Source organism: Salarias fasciatus, chromosome 10 (genome assembly GCF_902148845.1).
Source record: "Salarias fasciatus chromosome 10, fSalaFa1.1, whole genome shotgun sequence".
NCBI classification, from domain to species: domain Eukaryota; kingdom Metazoa; phylum Chordata; class Actinopteri; order Blenniiformes; family Blenniidae; genus Salarias; species Salarias fasciatus.
In genome coordinates, this window is record NC_043754.1 from 23628472 (window position 1) to 23652968 (window position 24497).

A 24497-nucleotide genomic window follows, 5' to 3' on the forward strand; every position below is an offset into this window, starting at 1 on the left:
TCTTCCTTTCAGGGAATGCACACACGTTATCAGCTGCACTGTTGTGTTGTCAAGAGCTTGACTGAGGCGTTTCTCTCATGGAAAAAAAAATCATTTCTGCGCCTCATAAGATTTTAAGATTGGTATTTTTCTGTCAACTTATCTGCTTGATTATTCTCAGAGCAGCATTTCATGTGTTTTCCAGGATTTCTACATGTTCACCATCATTCAGACGAGAGTTCATCTGATGGGATTTAGGCTGCAGGATTCTCCAGTGTAAGGTGACACCCTGCAGGGACACATCATAATCAGCTGCTGTCCAAATCTCTAAGCTACTTTTACACACACACACACACACACACACACACACACACACACACACACACACACACACGGAAGTGTTAAAGGATTCTGCAGTTTATCTTTAGCAGATTCAAATTAAGGCTATAAAGAGAGGATGAAAAGAAAGTTTTGAAGCAGAGTTTCACCACATCTCTACATCACAGTAACGAGCACTGCATGTCAACAGAAGAAGATTGTTCCCCTTTTTACGGCACTTACTGACATGCCTGACAGTGTTACTGAGAGATATTTTATAACTTTTTATATCCAACTGATGGGATATTTTCGATCAAATGCAGTTGTAAAGATCATTTGACTCTTTCGTTCACTTGCTTCTCTTCCTTTCCTTGTATTTTCTCATGAATAATCCATTAGCTTCATCTTGTGTCATTGAACTTAATCAGCTCATCTGCTGCAAACTTCGTAAAGAATGTACTGCCTCTCACTCTTGTTTTGCCTTTCACATGAATCAGCAGAGCCGATTCAGGTGTCTCTCTTCTCTCCTACGTAAAGTAAAATGGCTGATAGAGTCCGCTTCTGCAGATGTTAGTTGTTTAATGAAAGTTGTTGAGTTTCTCTGGTGTATTGTTGCAGTCCTCCACAATGGCTGCCTGTTTATCCTGAACTCCTAATTAACTCTAATGCACGCTCTGGGAGCTGACGCTGAGCCAAAACCAGGGGGCGAAACACAAAAGTCTTTATGTCCGTCCATTCAGAGCCTCTACTCCTAGCAACAATGCTGACAATAGGAAGAGGCAGATTAAATCCTGGATCTACAGCCTTTATGTTTATGTAAGAATGGTGAAACAGCGTGATATTATTTCTAACTTCTGCAAATCCAGTGCTGGAGATCCTGATGTCGGTGGATCACGTGGATCACTTGATCTGCGAGTTGTAATTCTCCGACAAAACTGTCACAAAACATTTAGTTGCAGTGAGGACCAATATGGAGCAAGTGGGTCAGCGAGCAGTAAACACTTCAGCCACGCTTTCCACTGTTTCAGGGAGTCTACTCTGAACGTCTTCAGGCTCACAGCTGCCACAGTCTCAGCCGGAGCTTCTCGTCTCTGGATCTGGGTCTCAGCATGCTGCCGCATATAAAGAGAGGAGAAGCAGTCAGCTCATTTCTTTCAGCTCTGTTCCCGGAGCCTCGCATCTCTCCTCCACACCCCGCCATACCGTCTCAGTGTCTGACACCTACACATGCAGAAATAGCTGTAATGAGCACAAGCCGGAAAGACACGACGGTTTGTTTGAACTGTTTGAAAGAGAGAGAAAAGTAGTTTAATACCAACATTGCAAAGCAAAGACACCAAAGTCTCAGGCTAAGATAAACTTAAATATCTGTTACTGTGTTATTTGTATTAGAAAAGGGCTCATTCTAGGTTGAGTAGGTCGCTCTACAGTTTCATTCTCATCTCTCATCTCAGTGTACTGCTGTAATTATTGTCCAAGAATCATGCGCAGCCTGCACCTTAGCTTTCTCTCATGTGCTTTCCTTTAGGGCCTCCTCAACGTTGTGTTGCTGATCAGTGTCCAGAGGCATCATGGGAAACGTCCTCCAGTGCTGTCACGCTCTGCTGAGCTTCTTCAGGCGTCCGGATGGTCAGAGGGAGGTGGAGCGATCCCCCCTGCTGTCCAGCGAGGAGAGCGCCTGTGCCTCCCCGACCCTGCCGGACGACTTCGAGGACGACCTGCTGACCGTCTCCACCGGCGCCACGAACCTCGCCCTCGAGCCGGAGCACTTCCTGTTTCCCGACATCATCCTGAGCAGCAACCTGGGAGGCGACGTGACCCTGGTGGAGCCCATGGTGTGTCTGCTGGTGTCCGAGGAGGAGGAGGCGGTGGGGGTGAGCGGGCAGGCCGACGGAGGGCGCGACGGGAGGGACCGGGGATACTCCGAGGTCCAGACGCAGACCGAGGCGGAGACGCAGATGGGCACCGGCGTGCAGACCCAGACAGAGACACAGGCGGAGGTCCAGACTCAGACAGAGAGCAGCAGCGACGCTGTGCAGAGGCAGGTTTGTACACTGAACACTGGCACTGCGGCAGAGGCGGAGGTGGATGAGTGGAGCGCGCATGAAATACTGAGGCAGCTGGACGTTCTGTTGGAGGCTCAAACAAGTCATGAGACTCACACAGAAATCAGCCATGAAGAGGAGGAAATAACAGTTGCTGCTCAGTTGACGGAGACATTACAACCTGAACAAACCACAGAGCCAGTCGAGCAGTTGAGGACTTGTGATACGTTGCAGCAGAGTGCCGATTCTGCTCAGGAAAAGACAGACTTCACCTGGACGGAAGATCTCACTTCTGAGACGCGTGAGAGTGAAAAGAGCCCCGAGTCAGAGCTCAGAGAGGCAGAAAACACCAGTGAAGTTCCTGAAACTGTGGAGAAGTTTGACCCCGACGGGTTTGACTCCGACCTCAGACGACACGACGAACATGTGGACGAGGCGAGCCCGCTGTCAGACCCCGACACCGCGGTCACAAACACACACCGGCCGGCCGACGAGCCCCAGAACTCACATCTGCATCCGGTGGAGGAGCCGGAGACGTGTGAGCAGCAGCCGGAGGACGGAGACGCGTCCGGGATGAAGCAGATGACGCTGTTCTTAGTGGACAGGCTGTTTCTGGCAGCGCCGCACGCCAAAGGTGCGTCGCTTTGAGGTTCCACTTGTTCAGTCTGTATCTGTGACGGTTAAGAGTCCTCTTCATGGAGGCCTTTTGTGTGTTTCCAGTTTATCACAGTTTTATGAAAAATCATAATGTGAAATTCAAACATACAGAGTTGAAAACCAAATATAACTTATCCAGAAAGAGAAAAATATAACAAGAGTATTAAAATGACTTTATTTTTGTTTATTTTCTGACTTTTAGGGACATTTTTATCAATAACTGAGATTCTTTTAATATTCTTGTAATGTCTTGAAGCGATCTACTGACCCTTCCAAAAGCGTCCCTGTATTCACCTCCTCTTGTAAACCACATGAAAATCAGTCTAATTATCCGAGGAAACGTCTGTTCCCGCTTTCAGCTTCTGTTTTCGTGTCTTCTGCCGACAGCGCCTCCGAGCCAACCTGAAGAGAAGCGTGACGGCGTTCTCCCAGAGCAGTCCGAAGACGAGAGCGAACAGCAGCTGGACCTGCGGGACATCGTGGAGCTCCAGGAGACGGGCTTCGCGGTCAGGATTCAGCCTCCCGGAGCGGAGAGCTTCCAGCTGCAGGTTGTTCTCCGTCGCTGTCGTCACTCAGCTCCAGACGCCGGACCTCCCGTCACTCCGGCCCTGCCCTCTGTCCCCCGCCCGGTTCCAGGTGTCGGGCCAGATGTTGGTGCTGGAGCTGCATCAGGTGCTGATGGATCATGAGATCACCTGCCACCGCACCTGCTTCTCCCTCCAGCTGGGCGGCGCCACCCTGGATAACCTCATGGAGCTGCGCTCCAACCGGGACATCCAGGAAGGAGCGCTGATCAGGGTGGTGGAGGGTAAGCTGCCTCTCCCTGTTTCTCCTGCACTCGTCTGCTGAATTTAACTTCTTCTCATCGGAGTAAGCGGACATTTATCTCTATTTTTGCAACGCCTTTGGTCTTCTTTTAAGACACATTTCACCTTCAAGTCTGAATTAGCAGAGATCTCTGCTCTTGTTCCAGATTCGTACACGATGCGTGACGCCCGTCTTCACGTCAGACATGTCCGCAACCTCCTGCGGAGCCTGGACCCTGCAGACGCATACAACGGCGTGAACTGCAGCTCGCTGTCTTACCTCAGCGTTTTCACCAGCAGATATGAAGGTGATGCTCCTCTGGGCCCAACTCACTCGTCCTCATCAGAAGTCGTCTCACTCTCTTATTCATGTCTTCAGACAGTGAAAGCACGAGGAGGCGAGCGTCTGAGAGGGAGCCTGTGGACTGCAGCCCTCCAGAGTACGTCCTCCCCGGGTGCAGAGAGCGGCCTCTGAGCCCGCTGCAGCCCGTCAGAGACGACTGGAAGGTGACAGACTGACGTCCAGCTGAACAAATCCGAAAAAAATCCGCTGAATAATGAATCAAAATTCAGTGAAAATTCTGCAAACTGGCAGCCTTTGCAGTGCCTGAGGGTCCTGACCACGAGCAGCTGGAACCCCCCTCCAGGAAACAGGAAGATGCACGGGGACCTGCTGTACCTCCACGTCCTGACGATCGAAGACCGCGAGCTCAACATCACTTCCTCCACGCGGGGTTTCTACCTCAACCAGTGAGCGTTGCACCCGAGTGGCTATTGCGTCCTTTCAAAGTGACAACATATGCACGAACAATACAAATACACCTTGGACAGCAGAAGTGTGCCCGTTGTTCTCTGATTGCCAACAGATCCACTGCCTTCAGCTTCAACCCCAAACCTGCAGTACCCAAAATCCTTTGCCACTCTCTGGTGGAGCTGCTGAATCAAGTCAGTCCCGCTTTCAAGAAGAACTTCAGCGCCCTTCAGAAAAAGAGGCGAGTACCTGAAAACCAGCCCGACCCAGCACTGTGCCATTATTAGTCGTTTTTATTGGAAATAAAATGTGTTTTCTGCCGCGGACCAGAGTGCAGCAGCACCCTTACGAGAGGATCGCGGCGCCATTCCAGGTCTTCACCTGGACCGCGCCTCACGGAGACCACACCCTGGACCGCGTCCGAGCCGAGGAGACCCACACGAGCCGCACGGGCCAGGACGAGCACACAGCGGGGCAGGTCGCAGACACAGAGCAGGGGAAGCATGAAGCAACGATTCAGTTTAATCCTGCAAACCGGAATCGTTTAATTCATGGACTTTTTTTGCATTTGACAATGCTTCTCAGCAATGAACCATAACTTGTTAAGGAAGTTTCTTATACCTTATTTATAACGATTGTGCATTTGTGGGATGCGCATGCCGCTGATATTCATGCTTGGCATTCTGTGGTCAGAGTCGGGACTGGAACGAGGAGCTGCAGCAGTGCAGGGAGCTGCCCAGGGCGTCGCTTCAGGAGCGGCTTCACAGAGAGAGGAGCATCTTCAAGGTGGCTGCATCCTCCTCAGGTCAGCTTTTTCATGAAATAACGGAACAACACCTCGATATTTATGTTTTCTCTCTTCATCCAGACCAACAGCGACTTCGTTGCCGCGGCGACGCGCGGCGCCGTGGCCGTCGTGGACGGCAACGTCATGCCGCTGAACCCCGGGGAGTCCCCTCACATGCAGATGTTCATGTGGAACAACATTTTCTTCAGCCTGGGCTTCGACGTGTCGGAGCACTACCGCCCCCTGGGGGGCAACACCGCCGCTCACGCCGCCGCGCGCTGCGACCTGAGAGGAGCTCAGGTAGAGACGCCGAGGTCCGGTCCCGAGAGCCGCGCAGAGCCGACCCTCCGCCGGACCGCCCCATCAGTAACGTGCCGATCCTTTCGATCCGCTTCAGGCTTACGCGGCCGTGGACCCAGACGGGCTCCACACGCTCGGCACGGCCGTGGTGGATTACAGAGGCGTGCGGGTCATCGCTCAGACCATCGTTCCCGGGATACTGGAGAAAAATCAGGAGCAGAGCGTCGTCTACGGATCCAACGACAACGGGAAAACCGTCCTGACACACCCAAGGTGAGGCCTGTGCACAACCAACACATGAAATACATTTCCCATGTTTAAGATCTTCCTGGTGGAATGAGAAGGTGAGGGGCCGGCCTGAGGTCTGTGTTTTGCGTCAGGTTTCTGGAGCTTCTGGACAAAGCCAACCGATCTCTGAGGATCCAGCGTCACCAGGTGCTCGACCACCACGGCCGCCCCGTGGAGCTCTGCTCTGGCATGGAGACCATCGGCATCCTGGGTAACGACGGGCGGCCGTACATCCTGGACCTTCTCCGGACCTTCCCCCGGGACCTGAACTTCCAGTTCACGGAGGACCAGGTGACGGAGGAGGCTCCGCAGGAGTGCCGGAGCTCGGGTTTCCCGCGCCCGCATCGGCACAGCCTGGCCAGCCTGAGGCCGGAGCTGATCCAGGCCTTCGTCCAGCACAGGCGAGGAGACGTCTCGAGCCGGTGATCGCCTCGCGGGAGGAACCGAGCCTCCTTGACCTTCACCTGCTGTTGTTTGGCTGCAGGCATGAGGTCTTTGTGCAGATGGTGTCACAGGAGGAGCTCGGCCAGCCGAAAGGAGAGGATAAAGCCTCAGAGCTGAGAGACGAGCTCGCCGGAGACAGAGCGCCAGGTAGATTGAAATAATCAAAATATGATTTCTATCCATCTCCTTATTCTAGCACAGGACAAAAATAATCATACCTATTCAACTTAAGATCAGACGCACAAAACATAGTTTTCTCAGTACATTTTTTTTAAATTTTAGAGTCTGCGAGACGGAACGCGACACTGAGAGCCTGTAAAGCGGTTGGATCCGTGAGCGACTCTCACTTCGACATCCGCTTCAATCCTGACGTTTGCTGCCCAGGTACCGAATGGACTTCATCCCTCACACACTCAGAGTGGCACGCACTACATGCGACTCCATGCCAGTGAAGGTTTTTCGGCTGAGGTTCAGGTTTTCTGCAGGTGCGCGTTTCCCCCCCGAGAGCCTGGAGGAGGTCCGGAGACAGAGGCGGCTGCTGTGGGACGCAGCTGCCTTCCTGCTGTCCAGCCAGATCCCGGCGCTGGTGAGTTTTATGTGAAGAAACACCGGTCAGGTGTGTCACCGATCAGCAGTCAGAAGGCCTCGCTTCACATTACACCATAGACATCGCATCAGTGTGAGAGGTGTTGGATGATATTTAAAGAGTGTGTGCATGTGTGTGTGTGTGTGTGTGTGTGTGTGTGTGTTGCAGCTGAGAGACTGTCTCGATCACACGGCACTGCCCATGGACGGAGCGACGCTGACCTCCGCGCTCCACCAGCGGGGCGTGAACGTCCGATACCTGGGCGCCGTGCTGACCCAGCTGGACCGGATGGAGGAGAGAGCGAGACTCAGCCACGTTCAGGTGCTTCACAACAAAAAGAAAGAGAGAAGAGAACCATGAAGAAGTGAATGTGTGAATGGTTTAACAATTTTTTCTCCAAACAGAGAATCGCAGTCAGTGAACTCATCACTAGAAGTGCCAAGCACGTCTTCAGGACCTACCTGCAGGTGCATCCAAACCTTTAGAATTAAATCACACTGACATTCAGATGATGTTCATGTGTCGTCATGCTGTGATTTTATTTTCTTTTTCTCCAGGACGTGGAGCCTGCAGCTTTCTCTGCAGCTGTCAGCCACTTCCTGAACTGCCTCCTGAGCTCCTCCTCCTGTTTCCCGGACTCCTGCCCGGACGAGCTGCTCTCGCGCCGCCGGAGCCGCCGCCGCCGGAGCCACGGCGGCCGCGCCGCCTCGCTGACGGACGGCGCCTGGTCCAGACTGACCCCCGCCGAGCTGTGGGTCAGGATCCGGGCCGAGGCGCAGGGTTACTACCACTACACACTGGGCAGGTGTGTGAGAGGACACACTGGTGTGTGTGCGTGGCGGAGTATCTGCAGCAGGGTTTCATTCTTCTTCTCTGTGTTCAGTGACGGTATAGACCACGTTATAGAGAAATACAACCTCCAGAAGATCTCCCTGCTGAGAGAGATGACCATCAAGACGGGCATACAGGTTGGACCCTCCCCCTTTTTAATACAAGTTAAGGTGGAAGTGAAACCATTCAGAATGCTGAGCAAATGTTTTCTCAAGTTCAACCACAGCAAGGAGGCACACACCTTCTATACACACATTATTTTTTATTCAATATCATTTTCCGGGCCTGACATGTTAAAGAGCTTCATTATCAGAAGCATCATTGGAGTGTTGTTATTTCAGGTGAAAAAAAACTCACAAAACGTAATAAAGACTAATTCAAAGCTGTAAAAGAAGATTTAACACAAATCGTTAGTTATAATAGAAAGAGTGGTTGTTGGCTGTTTATAAAGAAAAGCCTCCATATGACCATCAGCATGTGATGTGTAGAAGTAATTTGATTCAAACATGAGTTAAAACTTTAACCTTTTGAATCCTGTGGCCTATAAGGGACTAAAACTGATAACATCAACATTTGATATTGACATGTTGGTAGTTAAATCCAGAATTTTTTTAGAATTTGCACCCTAAATAGTTATTTTATACATGAGTAGGTGGATTCTACTGTCATTCTGTAGCTTATTTTACAGAAAGAAAAGTGATAGTAAAATACAGAAATGTAAATTTTTTTTTAAAGGCATCATTAAAAAAGTTACCTCGTGTGAACAAATAAACAAGCAAGAACTGAGACTCTGGTTATTCATTTTTTGGTTAAAAAAAAGGAATTTAGACAGCGTACTAATTAGACACAGAAAGAAAAAAAGTGTTAAGGCGTGGAGATGATGTTCCTGTGAAACATCTGGACGCCGCTGCTTCACATGAAGAGTTTTGCTGTCTCGTGTCTGACGGTCCAGATGTCGTCTTCCTCACTGTCTCCACGGCGCCTTTCCTGCCCGTCTCCTTCTCTCTCTGCGTCCAGGTGCAGCTGAGGGAGTACGCCTTCGAGTCCCGGCACAGGCCCGTGTTCGGCGAGGAGGACGTCGTCAACATGTTCCCCGTGGTCAGCCACCTCCGGCCGACGGCGACGGACGCCGCGCGGCTCGTTGGGCGGGCTCAGGCGGCCGTGCAGCAGGGTGAGGGACGCAGACGCTCACCGGAAAACCCGCTGGCCTTCAGGGCCTGGCCCACGGAGGTCACGCCGCCAGCCTTGTGTGTGGAAGTAGACCGAGCCCCCGCGGCCTCGCATGCTTTCCCCGTGTACGCACTGTCGCCGCGAGGCCGCTCAGCGTGTGTACACACATCGCTGGGCTTCCTCCGTTCAGATATAGCACAGAGTGTGTGACATACCCCTCCCGTAAACAGTCCCGCCGACACATTCCCAGGGCTCCGCCTCGCATGGTACACATTCCTGACCCTTCTCTTTGTGTTTTCTTCAAGGGCTTCTCAAACATGGCTACGAGCTGCTGGGCCAGGCCGTCACCCTGTTCAGCAGCGTGTGCGGCGTCCTGCACGAGGACGTGTGCATGTGTTTGCGTCTCCTGGGACGGCTCAGCTACATCTTGGGGGACAACGCAGATGTGAGTGTGATATACAGCTCATTTCTTTCACACGCCCGACTCTTCTGCTGTCTGGAGGTAATCATAAAGCAGCCTCTGTGTGTCGTGCAGGCCGTGAGCCACCAGGAGAAGACAGTCATGAGTTCGGAGAGGGTGCACGGTATCGACCATCCACAGACCATACAGGACTACGTGAGTTTGTCCGCATGCTGTCGACATGCAGCGTTATCCGGTCTGCTTGAGCTCTTAAGTGTCCGCTCGTCTTTTTGGATTCAGACCTATCTGGCTCTTTACTACTTTGCTGGAGGCCGACACGCCACCGCCCTGCAGCTGCTGTATCGGGCTCGGTACCTCACCCTGCTCGTCTGTGGGGACGACCACCCCCAAGTGGCTCTGCTGGACGTGAGCGAGACGCCGCCGGCCCACACAGTCTTTCTTCCTTTCCTGTGAATCACCGGCTGACATGGCCGCTCTGTGCTCCTCTGGCTTAGAGCATGCTGGGCCTGGTGCTCTATGGGCTGCTGGAGTGTGAACTCGCTCTCAAGTTCCTGCTCAACGCCTTAAAGTTGACCTCGAAGTACCACGGCGGCACATCGCTGAAGCAGGCGCACAGGTCAGTGAAGCTCGCAGACGGAGGAGACGGCCGTCGCGACGTCCCGTTTGTCAAGAACTGTTCTTTTTTTTCCCCCGCGCAGTCATCATGTGCTCGCCACCGTGTACGAAACTAAAGGAGAGTTTCGTTTAGCTCTACAACATGAGAAGGAGGCTTATGCCATATACAAGAGCCAGGTGTGTTGAAAAAACAAAACCAAAACGCTGGATAGCATCTCAGTTATGTTAAGAATTCTATCTGACAAGCTTCAGTGTCGGCCACACGCAGGTTGGTGAGAAGCACAGCAACACGGCGGAGAGCTCGGAGTACCTGAAGAGGCTCACGGAGCAGGCCGTGACCCTTCAGAAAGCCCTCCGCCACATCTACAGCAACACGCCCGGCGCCTGCATCTCACCTCCCAAGGTTGGCACGGTTATTCTTACGCAGCTCTCATGACGATAACTCCCTCCGACGAGGATGACACACACCGGGGCGCTCCTTCTGTTCACACACTGCGCCCTGAAGGCTGTTAATACATGTTCCCGCTTCGAAACAGGAATATTCATCTCACTTACCAAGTTGGGGCATGGTTTTTAATGGCATATTGTTCAGGGAAAAGTCAACAATGCAACTGGCAAAAATGTTCAAAGAATAGTTACCTCGCTAAGCTGGACTTCTTCCTACAACAGTTCTGGTTGTCTGGTGTTTGTTTCTCTGCAGTTTTCCACTCCGAGCCTTCACTCCATCCTTCAGCAGCTCAACCTCACCTGTGGAATCATCCTCATCTCCCTCAGGTGAACTCAGACCACCTCCTGAACCGAGTCACGCTCCTTTCTGTATGTTTATGCTGTTTTCACTAAAGGAGTAAGATTTGACTGAGACTTTCAGTAACCAGTCATGGCAGACCTGCTATTTGAACCAGTTTCCTTACACCTGTGCTGTACATACACTGTTCACATATACAACATTTCTATCAGAAGTAGAGGTGTGTAACATCTTCCATTTCATGAGTCAGCAGATATTTTATACAGTTTTATAAGAAGAAAAGATGGACATGTTGATGTAAAAATACTTCAATAATCATCTCGTTGACAAGTATCTGTATGATTATAATATGATGAACACCAGGCAAAAACTGTTATTTCTTTTTCTTTATTTAATTAAACTCATCTTGCTTGTGCTGACCATCCCTCATATCACATGTTTTTGCCCTTTTTTAGTCCAAAAGAAATTGCAGACCTGAGGACTGAGTTGAAAGAAAAGGAAAAGGCTCAAGTGGAAGAGTTGGAGAATCAATTATTAAAGCAAGAAGACCTGAAAACTGCAGACAGCAGACAGTAGTTTGGAACAACACACCGACAGAGGGAACACCTGAGTGATGTGTTTAAATGGCCACATATAAATGGCTGACATTAATAAACAGGTTACCTACGTATGAATGCGTGCTTCTTCAGGACGAGCTTTGCTCCGCTGGTGTCGATGGAGGACTGGATTTCTGAAAGAGCTTCATCTGTAGCAGCATTTGTAGAAATACATGAATTAACTCATTTCCTCTGAGAAACGCATCATGACTGCTCTTTAAATCCTAAATACAGCTTCTACATGAGTGAATAAACATGGTTCAGACTGATGTCACTGAGGAGAATATGCTTACAGTGTGGCGAAATCTCCATGATTCTTGGATTGTTGAAAGCTGCTGTTTCATGCTGCAGTCCTCAGACTGTCCACTGGGTTTCACACTTGTGCCATTGACATGATTGAAGATCTGTCTGAATCTCCACATAATCTTTAGGATGTTCAAGCAAAATAAAATGATCTGCTCAAACCTGCTGTGAGTTTGTGACCTCTTGGTAACTGCGAAGAAGTGACAAGAATCTGAACTTTTCTTACATTACGCGATTAAATCTGTTTAATAATAATAAATTCAAATGACTCTAAGCTCAAAATAGGAACGAAAGACTTTGACATGTTTTCTTAAAGTGTCCTTTTGTAGAATTGGTTAAGTAACAATGAAGCAGTGACTAACTACAACCTAATATAACAGCTGTTTCCATGAGCTGTCAATCTGAATGTGTACCAATACAGATGATTTCCTGGATTTCACTTTATTACTACAGTATAGACCAACACTGAAGCAGTGTCTGTTTCTCAGTAATACATTAACTATCCCCGATCTGCTCAGCTATGTACTTATGATTAAAAAAAATCTAATCAAGACATAACTGCACATGTGATAATTAGCAAATATATTATGAGTGTATTCACTGCATTAATTCAGAATAATCGAGAAAAATCTGAAATATGAACTGCTGCATTGTGTCTATGGGTTTATAAAATAAAGATTGAATAAATCTATGTAACCTTTTTGTAAATCTCTTAGAATATATTTAAATTTTGAGAGAGATATTTAAGTTTTGACAGGTGATCTTAGTGATGTCTTGCAAACTTCATTTATACTCCTAAAGTATGTTGGAGAAATTAATATTTCATAAATGTGAGAACACTGACTGTCCGTTATGGTTTATCTATTAGTTGAACGTCTACACTTGTAGATCGTTAATCACATGAACGCGAAACGTGCAGGCTGCGCGCCTCCGCTCACCTCAGCGTGCGCGCCGCCGACAGACATCGTCGACCGTTAGCCGGGGCCGGGAGAATGCGGTGGTACCGAGCGGAGAACGGTCTGACCGTCCGTGCCGGCTGATGTGAAAAGTCACAATATTGGACCGAAAACTCGACCCGCCCCTGCGTGTGGACGCTCGTCGGAAGGATATGAGAGCCGGTATCTCTGGAAAGGTGAGTTAAGAGTCTGTAGACCCGTGAATGTTGATGTTTTGCCACTTGGAAACACTTGTTATTTGACGACGAATTGCCTGCAGTGTCTGCGCTCTGATCTCAAAATGGCGGAGAGGCCGACTGCTAAGCTAAGTGGCAAAGTTGGCATTCACCGGCCCGTCGCTTCGTAGGTTAAACTTTAAAATAGCATCGGTATGAATTTAGTCGAACAGAGTGAGTGCGATTAAAGCCGACTCTGCGGTCCTCGGGCAGGGCGACCCTCGCGTCGCGGCACTTGTTTTGAGCATTAGCTGGACACTGAGCTAACGCTAGCTACGCCTATTTATGGAAGTTCTGCGGGTTTGTTAGCAGGCTAAGCTAAGTCCTGTCAGCCTGCTGCCATGTTTTCCACAGCTGGCTGCCACTGTTGTCATGTTGTTAGGATTTCATCAGATGATGCATTTTGATTTTGAAAGGTCGACCTTCTTTGCAGTGGATGATGTATAATACACCAGCGCTGTCTCCTGCTGGAATTATCAGCTAACACTCTCGCAGCGTCAATACTCCCTGTGTTACATATCTCCCCTACATTTTACCATGTGGCTGATTGTTCAGTTAAAACGGATTACTTTCAGATAGATGAATGCCCTACGTGAGGTTTGATGTCGTGGTCGTGAGGTGAAGTACATTTACAGGGCTCGGCGTGTCAACTCTGGCGAACCGTCTACGCTGTCGTGCTAAGCTAGCGTTAGCTGGAAAGGGCGTTGCTGAGCCATTGCTGCAACTTTGCCCTTGTGGCTACAGAAGCTAAGAAATACGTCACCCGAGCAAGATTTCGACTCGGATGTTTTCTCTTTCCGCAACAAAGCTGTATTTTGAACGATCTGGGTTTGGTTTCTGTGAATATTGCAGGGTGGGGTTGAGGAATCAGGGCGGAGACCGAGAAGGATGAGCAGGAAACGGCGAACGTGAGGTTGACTGTACAGATTGCATCTGGATCCCCAAAACAGCTTCATTAGCACAATGCCACTAATTAAAGGCCTGATGGTGCTTAGCATAACATGAAATTATATATCAACACTTACTCGGGTGTGTAGAAACATGTTTTATCTACAATAACACAGCACCTTAAGTATGCATTTTTAATTACCATGAGCTGTTTGTATTGCTGAGATTGGTGAATTGGTGTTGCAGTATTCATGTATGTGTTCTCATGTAGGCTAGTTACTTATGCACTAAAGCACATATCAAATATATTAAACCAAAAATCAACAGTGTATTGACATCATCTCGCTGTCTAATTGTCTTTTAGTGAGAACATCTGTGTGATTTTATAATATTTTTTTACAATTTCTTTTTGTTTTCCACCCATTTTATTTACAGAATCATTTGCACATAGAGTGAATATTTGACAAGTGATTTGGTTTACTTTTTAATACCTCATTCCCATCCAACCATCCAACCTGCCTTCCACAAACTAACGTCAAACATTCCCAGGAATCATGGCCGATTCATCATGATACATGAGAATGGGGAAAGTATCTTTTTGGCCAGGTTTCTGTTGAAATATTAGATTACCTAATTTACATTATGGATGTATGACCCAGTACTACGGTATATCTTGTCCTGATGTTTGATGTTTATACTGCCTAATAGTTATGTTTGTGTGAGCAGGGACTTGCTTGCCCTGAAGGTTATGTATAAGGAGGAGCATAGTTAAGCAAAGTACAGTTTGAAAGATTAATAGGCAGGTGTAATGGCTGTCTTTTGGTGGCGTTTTACTTAGTTTTTCTGCTAGGTTCACCTTAATTATTTTTAGATATTTTAGAGGGGGATTAAAGCATCAGTTGTTCATCAAAGTGAATCAGGGTCTCTGTATCTCCTAGGCTGACCTGTGATCATAATGTAAAAATTGCAATTCCATGCAAAAGATGAAAATACAATTAATCTATTTATTTCAATCATTGTCTAAATAGAAAAACACATGTGCATGTAGTTTGTTCTTGAGTGGGTTTAGATGTCAATGAAGAACATGTGGCTTCTCCTCCTTTAATGATTTAAAAATTATTTCTTTATTTCTTTCAAAACTACTTCAGTAAACCTTTGGATATCTGTGGGTTAGAAACATCAATCAGAAGAAATAAAAAGGAGCAAGTAATCTAACTTCACCCTCGCCTATATTTTGTTGCTTGCTTACAATGTTGTCCTATATTTGTTTTCCTATCTATATCTACATACACATATGTGTGTGTGTGTGTGTGTGTGTGTGTGTGTGTGTGTGTGTGTGTGTGTGTGTGTGTGTGTGTGATTGAGACAGAAGCGATATATATTTTAGTACAGTGTCCACTGCCTTTTAGAGATTTTTTTGATGAAATGTTTTTAGTGAGATTTTATTCCACCCATGCTGCAAGGCTTTCACGAACTGGAATAAACATGAATCTGTAATTGAGTCGGGACAGATGAGGCATCGCTGACGTCACAGTGACATTGTATTTTAAAGGGAGAGTAGCTTTTTACATCTTATCGATCAGTCTGAGACAGTTCTTTGACTTGTGAGTCGGAGAGAAGCAAAGTGTGTTGTGATCATGAGCGGTCACAGAGAGATGGATGGCAGCTGTACCCTCCGGTGTCATCTCAATTTTCCTCCCCACCAGCTCAATAGATGTGGTCGTCAAACTGTTTATAATATCAGCCATGTTTGAGCTGACGTGTGTGGCTGGGCACGTCGTTTAGCTCCTCTGCTTGGTACTGGAATTGCTTGAAGTGTATTTGTGTTTGACCCCAACTGCAAAACGTCCCTAAACATTAGGTGAAGCAGGCCTTACAACATGTTGGAGACCATCAATTCAACAAGTAATTGAATGAATTCCTCAAAAGTTTCAGTGTACTTCACAACAGAAACAACTGTTTTTACAGTCATATGAGCCAATATAAATGCATGGCTGCCCTCCAAAACTGAGTCATCTGACATCTCAGCTTTAGTGGTTTATTTTCAAATGGTCAATTTAGTTTTTCAAATGTGTTATCATCAACTGAATGATGCTCGATGCCCTTTATCAGCTGAATCTTAACAGACTTTTTTTTACCTTGACAGTCATGAAGTCATGAAATGAGTGTTCTTTAAAGAACACTGAATACTCTCTAAAGGCGCTGTAGATGGATAGAAAATTGCTCTTCGCATCACTCAGTCTCCCTCACGGTGCAGTTGGTCCCCCACCTGTTGACTGCCACACAGAGCCCGCCCGCAATTGACTTATGTGTTTGGACAACATCTCTGTCAAAACAGATGATGTCAAATCCTTCCAGGTGAAAGTCCACGTCTTTAGGGAACCATGTCTCTGTAAAGCAAAAGATGCTGGCTCGTTGATGATCCAGATCAGACGTGATCCACGTACAGTGGTTCTCCATCTTGTTTTGTAACGGTTGAACATCAGACTTAACAGACATACGAGTAGATGGTTAACCATTGCAGATTCCAGAGTGAGTTAAAACACTTCAACAAAGTTTAACATTCAAGCAGAGCTTAAGTTACATGGTGTGCAGGAGTCACGGGTGCGCTGCAATGCTCACTGATTGGCCGTTACTCTAGACAACACTGGCGTTTCCACCTGGAGCAGCTCAGTGTTCTGTTCCACAGACAATATGTCTGTTATTCACCGGAGCTGTGTCAAGTAGTGCAGAGGCTCATGCTGTCTGAAACCGGTTATGGTACTTTCAAAATAAAACACTGTGTTGAATGCAAATCATATTTTACTTGGAACAGCACAGTTCAAATCACGAAGACATTAATAGCATTAACAAGCATCTGTGTTTACAATGAATAATGCTATTTCATGATTGACGTTATCACAGACACCAAACGTCAGATGTCTGGAAACAGCTTTTGCGATCATGTTTTTAATGTTCACACTGTTATTTACATTGAAACACTAATTTGTTTTTGTTATATTTTATTGTATTTATTCTCAAAAATGTTCTCTTTTAAGAACTTTCTCTTGTAGAATTTGTGGAAACTTTTTCAGCCGGTCATTTGACTGCATGAATGCATGATGTCCTACTTATTGAATGTTGTGTTGCAGTGAAAGCCAAAGTCCCTCCCTGCGAATCAGTATAGTCAAGTGAGCTTCTTAAGTGTTAAAAGTGAAACTTTGTCGCATTACTTTTGTTGTTGAGGTTGAAGGGAAGATGTGTTTCTTTCCAGGAACTGACCCCAGCTGGTGTGTTCACATGAACATTCATATGTAGTCAGGGCATCACTGCCTTTTCTTCTGTTGGAATCTTGTTTAATCCGCTCACTTTCTGTCAAGACAATTTGATTTAAATGAAATGTAGTGCATGGTGAAATGATCCTGCATGTTGTAAACTAATCCTCCAGATTATTTCCCTTTGATGGTCCTGATTGGTCCGACAGGCTCTTTATCATGTTGTCTTGAATTATGAGTCAGACCTTTGATACGCACCGAGCCAAGACAACACTTTTGCTTTCCAGAGTGATAAGTGGGGGAAACTTATGCGATCAGACAATCCAGTACAGTGTTGATTAAAGCCAGACCACATACTGTTGCCTGTGTCGGAGCAGTTGGTGAAGTCCAGGCGTCTCCGAGAGGTGCAGAAGCTGCAGAGACGGTCTTGCTTATGTAACATTTGAGAGGTTGGTCTGTTTGGTCAAATGGCTATTTTTATGTCTCGCTGACATCCCAGTTCAACTAGAATCGCTGGCTTTGCTCTGTCGGCTCAATCGCCCGTCATCATCTGCAGAATAGCACAGGACAGCTCAGAAAGCACCAAAACTCCTGCAGAGCTGAAAGATCAGCCTGATAAGGTTTCCAGTGAATCCTAACTTCAACATTCAGCACCTTGACGCAGACTGAACGGTGAAGCGGACGAGAACAAAGCACCAGACAATAATGCAGACAAGGGCAGCATGCTGTTTAAGTCCTCTCTCCATGTCTGGGGTTAATCCTGTTAACGTCCAGTCCCTTCTTTGCATTGCACTGTCAGCTTTATGGAGGGCTTGTGCTCCCTATCACTTTGAGAAACACACACACACAAACACACATGCACACGCACTGTTGTCTGGTCTAGCTGCTAAGCAGCTTATTGCTCTTGTGGCCCCAGGTGCCGGCCGTGTTGAAGCTCAGGAAGTGAGTACTTCTTGTAGCGTCCAGTCACCGTGTGCTGGGTTTTGATTTTTCTGTTATGAAGTTCATCTGTGCTCTAAGTAATTTTTAATTTTTTTTTAATTGACTTGCCATTAATTGAATCAAATATTCTTACACACCATGGTGTTTGTCTTTCTTCCCTCTCTCTTCTCCAGATGGGCATCTCTAATCACTGAGTGAGTTTTGGGCTGTTGAGAATACACGTGGAGCTCCATCCTGACGGCTGCTTGACATCCGCGTCTCCAGGACACACTCTCCGTGGAACTCTTTTTCTCTTTTTTTTTTTTTTTTTTCCCCCATTTGCCACCTCTGAGCCTCTGAAAAAACAGAACATCCGCGAGGGGTTGGGCACCTCCCCATCGCACGCCGTTTGCGCCAGACTCCCCCACATCACCACCTCGTCCTCACCTCCCCAAGAGGGAGAAAGCAGCAGCCGCCATGGTGCTGTCGCAGAGACAAAGAGATGAACTGTGAGTGCCCTCATGTAAATACATGGCAGCATAGGCTCATTACTGATGCAAACAAGTCCAAACATGCAGCGCTCGTGAAGGGCATCGCACTGAAGTGCATGCACATTCAAGGTTTTTCAGAAGTTAGTAAATGTCCTGGGAGAAAGTGGAATTCGCTCAGCTGCCTCTGAAATTGTGCTCAAGGTGCAAATGCAGATGTTGTGAGAAGATAAATTCCTCTACAAGAATTCATAATCACTGAAGAAAAGTGAAGAGAAATGGGCTTCAAGGTGCTTCACTTGATAGCTACTTAGTGAATATTTTATGACCCGCATGACGGGAGTGAAGAAGCGAGGGGGATGGGTCGAAGAGCAACTTAACTCAATGATGGCTGCTTAATGTGAGAACACTGTGCGGTGGGGACTGCCTCGTTGATCTTACGGTATGCAGTCCAGACGGCACAAAACCACTCGTATTTAATGCCAACATGGCGGTATACCTCAAAGCCATCAATAAAATCTGCAGTGTTTTAAAAGCCATTTTTTTTGGGAGGAATCTGTGGAAATCCTCCTGCCATTGAAACACACTTCTGTGAGGGTTGCAATTAAAGTAAGTCTTGAGCTGCAGCCTAAATATAGCAGTCACTCATAAAATATTCAACCTTCATCTTAAAAAAACAAAAACAAAAAAAAAGCTGTTCTCCTCATTTATGTAACTCTGACTACACGTCTGTGTGAACGTCTCGAAGTGTGTTTCGAGGTTGTGATTATCAGCGTCTGTGGGCTGGCGTCTCCTTTGCGTTGCCTGCACTCGGTATTCAGTGTTGCCTTTGTGGCCAGTCTCCAGTTTCCATAGTAGCACAAAACGCAGTTTCCCAGTGATTCCATCCTCTTTTTGTTTTCCTCAATGAAGTGGTGTAAATTCTTTGGCACAGGGCCAGATTGACTGACATTTAAGGTGAAACCCTGAAACCTGAGTTCAGCTGCTCTCACGTGTTAAGCAGGGTGTGGCCCCTCCTCTTTTAAGAGGAACCAGGACTTTTTGCTCAGGTGAAGCTAATTATAGAAAAAAACAATCTATGTTCATCTAGATTGATATGTTAACTTAGCCCAGTTTGGGCCAAGAGATAACCCTGTACCAGCACTGATCACTTGTGATAATACAGAATGTCTTCTGTGAGAAATGTCATGTGGGACCTTTCAAAAATATATTTTTTTTGCCACATTTTCCTCAGAAATCGGGCTATAGCCGATTATCTACGCTCCAATGGATACGAGGAGGCCTATTCCACCTTCAAAAAAGAAGCAGAGTTAGACATGGTAAGGACACGTGACTGAGCACACGCACCTTTATATGAAAACAAAACGTGTGTAATGCTTATTGTCTTCCTTATCCTAGAATGAAGAGTTAGATAAGAAGTATGCCGGGCTTTTGGAAAAGAAATGGACCTCGGTTATCAGACTACAGAAGAAGGTAAGGAATGTCTGCTCGCTGGTACAATGTCTGAAATGTGTCTGAGATGCTTGATGTCTGTCTTACATTTCACACGCTCTTTGAACTGTAGTGAACATGGCATAAACTAAAATGACAAAGTATGTTTAACGTCTAAAATGTTGGGTAATTTTCTTGTGAAACTGCTTGTGGAGCTTTTTGTGAAATCTCAAACTCCTTCATTCCTCGCTCCGCTTCAGGTGATGGAGCTGGAATCGAAACTAAACGAGGCAAAAGAGGAGATGACGCACGGAGGACCGGTGGGTCAGAAGAGAGACCCCAAGGAGTGGATCCCCCGTCCCCCGGAGAGATACGCCCTGAGCGGACACCGTGCTCCCGTCACGCGTGTCATCTTCCACCCCGTGTTTTCCGTCATGGTCACAGCCTCCGAGGACGCGACCATCAAGGTGTGTGTGGGATCCGGTTACCTGCAGGAACTTTGAATTACACTGCACTGATAGAGAGACTGGTGAATTTACAGCTGTATAGTTGTGCTAACGGGAAAGTCGGTGTGTTTGTTTCCATAAAGCAACATCTTTTTAAATGCCTTTGTTAAGTGGGCTTTGAACTTGTCAGCAGCATTTCCAGGCTGAATCAGTGAGCAGTGCAGAACAGCACAACATATCCTCTGCAGCTCTGACCCTTTGCATCAAAGCTGTGCTGCAGATCTGAGGCTGTTCGCCTTTTTTTTTTCCCTCCTCTGTGCCACTGCTCCAACATGCTTTCCCCCCACTGCCTCCTCCCTTTATCCGCCTCCTCCCCTCCCTCCCTGCTTCACTCTTTCTTCTTTCTGCTTTGTCACTGCTCATCTGTGTGGAGATGGGCTGATGCGTTTGTAGTCAGAGGCAACACTCTCAGAGCACAACACCTTCACAAATACGCAAATCAGCATCTCTTTTAACTAAACCTTTTATAGGAATTAAGGTAAACTGTGTCATGTCGTTTATTTTCAGAAGATAATCAGTCTTTTTTGGAGGGTGGGAGCGGCTTTTTTAATTAATGTGTGTATAATTCATTAATGAATGTATGGCTTTGTTAGGTATCTACAGTTAAATATGATTTGCTTTATTCCTCTGCCAATAGTACTTTGCTATTATTGTTGTTTAAACGCTGTGTATTTCTGCGGTCGCAGGTGTGGGACTATGAGGCAGGAGACTTCGAGCGGACCCTCAAAGGCCACACAGACTCTGTGCAGGACATCTCCTTTGACCAGTCGGGAAAGCTGCTCGCTTCATGTTCAGCCGACATGAGCATCAAACTCTGGGACTTTCAGGGATTTGAGTGCATCCGAACAATGCATGGTAGGAAATACTTCCAGGCACAAGGGACAGTTTTGCTACTCATACTTTATTAATCTCCCCGGGGAAGGTTTAGGAGGAGAAGCAGAAACTCTCACCCAGACAGCTAGATTCACAAAAATTGATTTTGACATCAGAATTGTGATCTGTCTTTTGTTTGCCCTCATTGTAGAAACTGTCCCTTCCCTTTACCCGGCTAAACCTTTGATTGTGTCTCGCAGGCCACGATCACAATGTGTCGTCCGTAGCCATCATGCCAAATGGTGACCACATAGTGTCCGCCTCCAGAGACAAGACCATCAAGATGTGGGAGGTGGCTACTGGGTAAGGGAGGGGAAGCTTCCCGTCATTTATCCTGACATGAAGCTGTTCATTAGATGTGTCTCTCTTTCTCTGAAGCTGGATGTTTAAGTTGCCCGTGGATGTTCCCCCTGCAGGTACTGTGTGAAGACCTTCACAGGCCACAGGGAGTGGGTGAGGATGGTGCGTCCCAACCAGGACGGCTCGTTGATTGCCAGCTGCTCCAACGACCAGACGGTGCGCGTCTGGGTGGTTGCCTCGAAGGAGTGCAAAGCTGAGCTGCGGGAACACGAGCACGTGGTGGAGTGTATTGCCTGGGCCCCCGACAGCGCCCACTCCACCATCCTGGAGGCCACAGGCTCAGAGGCAAGTGCAGCTGCTGCAGCGTCTGCTGCTCCCCATGCCGCCGTCACTTCCAGGATTTCCCCAAATGTGTTTACTGCCGTCAACGTCGCCCTCCTCCCGGTTTAGAAACGGCTCTTTATGCTTTGGTACTTCAGTTCCCTAAGGCTGGAAAGTCAGCTGGTCACGTTTACTAGTGCCTCCAAATGAGACCTGGGAAGTTGAAAGCAGTTTTTGTGTTTGGGTTGTAAACTGCTGATCACATTTGGATGTGTCTTCAGGTCATGAGCTTTTTCCAAAACATGGCCTTTGCATATTTGCATCTGCTTTGAGATTGGTCTGTTGATGTACAAACTGCTGTTTGAGATTGATTAGCAAGATGATAACATGCTGATTCTCTACAGACTTGGTTGAGTTGATCAGCAGTGAATGGACAGTATGAGTTGGACTGAGGGCAGCTCCAGCTTCAACTCATCAACACTGCTTTAAAAATGGCCTTAAAGTCATTGCTCCTTCACATTGAAGACGCTCTCGGTTTCTTGACAAGCTGCGCTGTCTTCAATATAACGAACCATTGTTTCTCATCCTCTCATGCAGAGTAAGAAGAGTGGAAAGCCTGGCCCCTTCCTGCTCTCTGGCTCCAGAGATAAAACCATTAAAATGTGGGACGTCAGCATTGGCATCTGCCTTATGACTCTGGTGAGTAGCATGACGGGCCTGTGCGTGTTTGCATGTGTGTGTGTTGCCTCAAAGCCAGGGGTGTGGTGGGTGACCGGTCTGCCCTCTGCAGGTGGGGCATGACAACTGGGTGCGCGGGCTGCTGGTTCATCCTGGAGGAAGGTTCATAGTGAGCTGCGCTGACGACAAAACCATTCGGATCTGGGACTACAAGAACAAACGCTGCATGAAGACCCTGAGTGCCCACGAACACTTCGTTACCTCTTTGGGTGAGACGCAGCTCTTTCCCCCGGAAGGCTCGGTACCCTCTTAATGAGGCTACACTTGAACATTTTCCCTTCTCGTTGCAGATTTCCACAAGACTGCTCCCTACGTGGTGACGGGCAGCGTCGACCAGACAGTCAAAGTCTGGGAGTGCCGCTGAAACTGCCCCAACGCAGCCCCGAAGCCCCCCTCCCTCCACCCTCCATCCTGACCCCCGCCCTCACAGTCCAGTCCATAGTTGACCAAGGCGCTTTGCTGTACCTTCTCCCAGAGCCCCTCCCCTCCCCCCCCCTCCCCCCCCACAACGGTCCTGCCCTATTAAGATGACTATTGTCCTTTTTGTGTAAATTATTCTGGATGTAGGGTACGCTTAATAAATGTCACGCAATCTCTGACACATAAACACATTCAAAAAGATAAGAAGTATCCTTGCATGGTGAATCCAACAAAAGTAATTCTATACCGTTAAATTTGCATACTGTTGTCATGACTTCCCATCGGGTCGAAGGGTAAATAAATGTGTGTGTGCGCGCCGGCGCAGGTGGATTCTGCTTTACTGGCAACGCACGGGAAACCAACGCCACCTCCTGCCGGAGGGGTTTAGGCGGCGTCGGGTTTCGCTCCGTGCCTCCATCGGTGCGGTCCGGAGAAGGCGTGAGGAAAGTCGAGTATGAAAGAGAGTAGCGGCTGTCCAGGAGAAGAGAACAAACTGAAAAAATACAAGTGAAGCAGCTCCTTAGTTGAACTACATTAGGCTTTGTGGGCGAGTGCATGTGTGAATACGTTGCGTGAGCGCGCGTTGGTGTGTGTGTATGTGTTTGTATATTACGACAGGAGAACCGAGCGTCCGTCCCTGCTCCGGCGGCCGGAGGCGACGCTTCTCACCCGCCGTGCTCACTCATAACTTCTTCATCTCTTTTAACGAACTTGCTTTCTAGTAGACACTCACGGGACCTTAACGATCCAGACGCTGCTGAGAGCACAGGCACACGCCCCAAAGCAAGTGTGTTTTCCAGAGGAAATAGTCAGCTCACCCTAACTGAGGTTGGTGTGTGTGTGTGTGTGTGTGTGTCGCCCCCAGAGAAATCGCCCAGTGCCCTCTTCGCTCGCTATCTCTGCCTTGTTAACCCATTGAGGGCTCCCTCACACGGGATTTTCATTCTGCTTTCTGTGGTCTCACTGCTCTCTTTACACACACATACACATACACTCACAAATGCACATACACGCACAGTAAAAGTTGTGTATCAATATATCTGGATGTCATTGTTTGCAACATAATGAAATAAAAATTCTGTAAATATAACCCATGCATGCGTGGTTTTCTTGGAGGAGACGGACGGGCGTCGGTACCAGGTTTCATAGCGAGTCCAGGCGCTGCAGCACACGCCTGTGCTGGCTGCGTCAGGTGAGCAGTCGGTGAAGTCAGTGCCGCTCATACTGGATTTTACAGGCAAGAGTAATTTAACTAGGTGTCAGGAGAAACAGTTCAATGACCTTTTTCAGAAATATAATTGAATTTAAACGGCCATTAAACCCTGCAAACTGGCAATAAGTAGAAGTGTTGAAATCTGGGCAAGTTATCTTTGGAACGTCAGACTAAAATGTTGAGAAAGAAATGGGTCACTCAACAGAAAGAGGGAAAGCTCCTCTAGACAGGAAGTATTACTTATGTATAACTGTCGGGCTCATCTTCTCCTGCGCTGCTTTTAAGAATTTGAGGATGAACACAGATCACAAACCCATAGGTGAATCAAGAG

The 24497-nt window shown here is 47.6% G+C and overlaps 2 protein-coding genes across 2 annotated transcripts; both read left to right on the plus strand.

Moving 5' to 3' along the window:
* The first annotated feature begins 1838 nt into the window (after nucleotides 1-1838).
* On the plus strand, nucleotides 1839-11801 carry LOC115395861 (clustered mitochondria protein homolog). Its single transcript, XM_030101521.1, has 28 exons — nucleotides 1839-2976; nucleotides 3387-3547; nucleotides 3636-3807; nucleotides 3973-4113; nucleotides 4185-4312; nucleotides 4401-4555; nucleotides 4672-4797; nucleotides 4887-5034; nucleotides 5250-5342; nucleotides 5425-5643; nucleotides 5741-5916; nucleotides 6024-6332; nucleotides 6416-6522; nucleotides 6658-6759; nucleotides 6861-6961; nucleotides 7130-7282; nucleotides 7366-7428; nucleotides 7519-7766; nucleotides 7845-7929; nucleotides 8810-8963; nucleotides 9268-9407; nucleotides 9498-9578; nucleotides 9663-9788; nucleotides 9878-9999; nucleotides 10082-10175; nucleotides 10267-10401; nucleotides 10699-10772; nucleotides 11199-11801. Exons 1-28 carry the CDS (start codon nucleotides 1869-1871, stop codon nucleotides 11317-11319), a joined length of 4842 nt encoding a protein of 1613 aa, XP_029957381.1. The 5' UTR covers nucleotides 1839-1868; the 3' UTR covers nucleotides 11320-11801.
* An 807-nt stretch (nucleotides 11802-12608) lies between these two features.
* LOC115396025 (lissencephaly-1 homolog A) lies at nucleotides 12609-23976 on the plus strand. The gene is made up of 11 exons (XM_030101767.1): nucleotides 12609-12774; nucleotides 18071-18385; nucleotides 19599-19683; nucleotides 19763-19837; nucleotides 20056-20262; nucleotides 20988-21156; nucleotides 21375-21477; nucleotides 21591-21819; nucleotides 22393-22494; nucleotides 22586-22742; nucleotides 22824-23976. Exons 2-11 carry the CDS (start codon nucleotides 18354-18356, stop codon nucleotides 22895-22897), a joined length of 1233 nt encoding a protein of 410 aa, XP_029957627.1. The 5' UTR covers nucleotides 12609-12774; nucleotides 18071-18353; the 3' UTR covers nucleotides 22898-23976.
* Nucleotides 23977-24497: the final 521 nt, after the last annotated feature.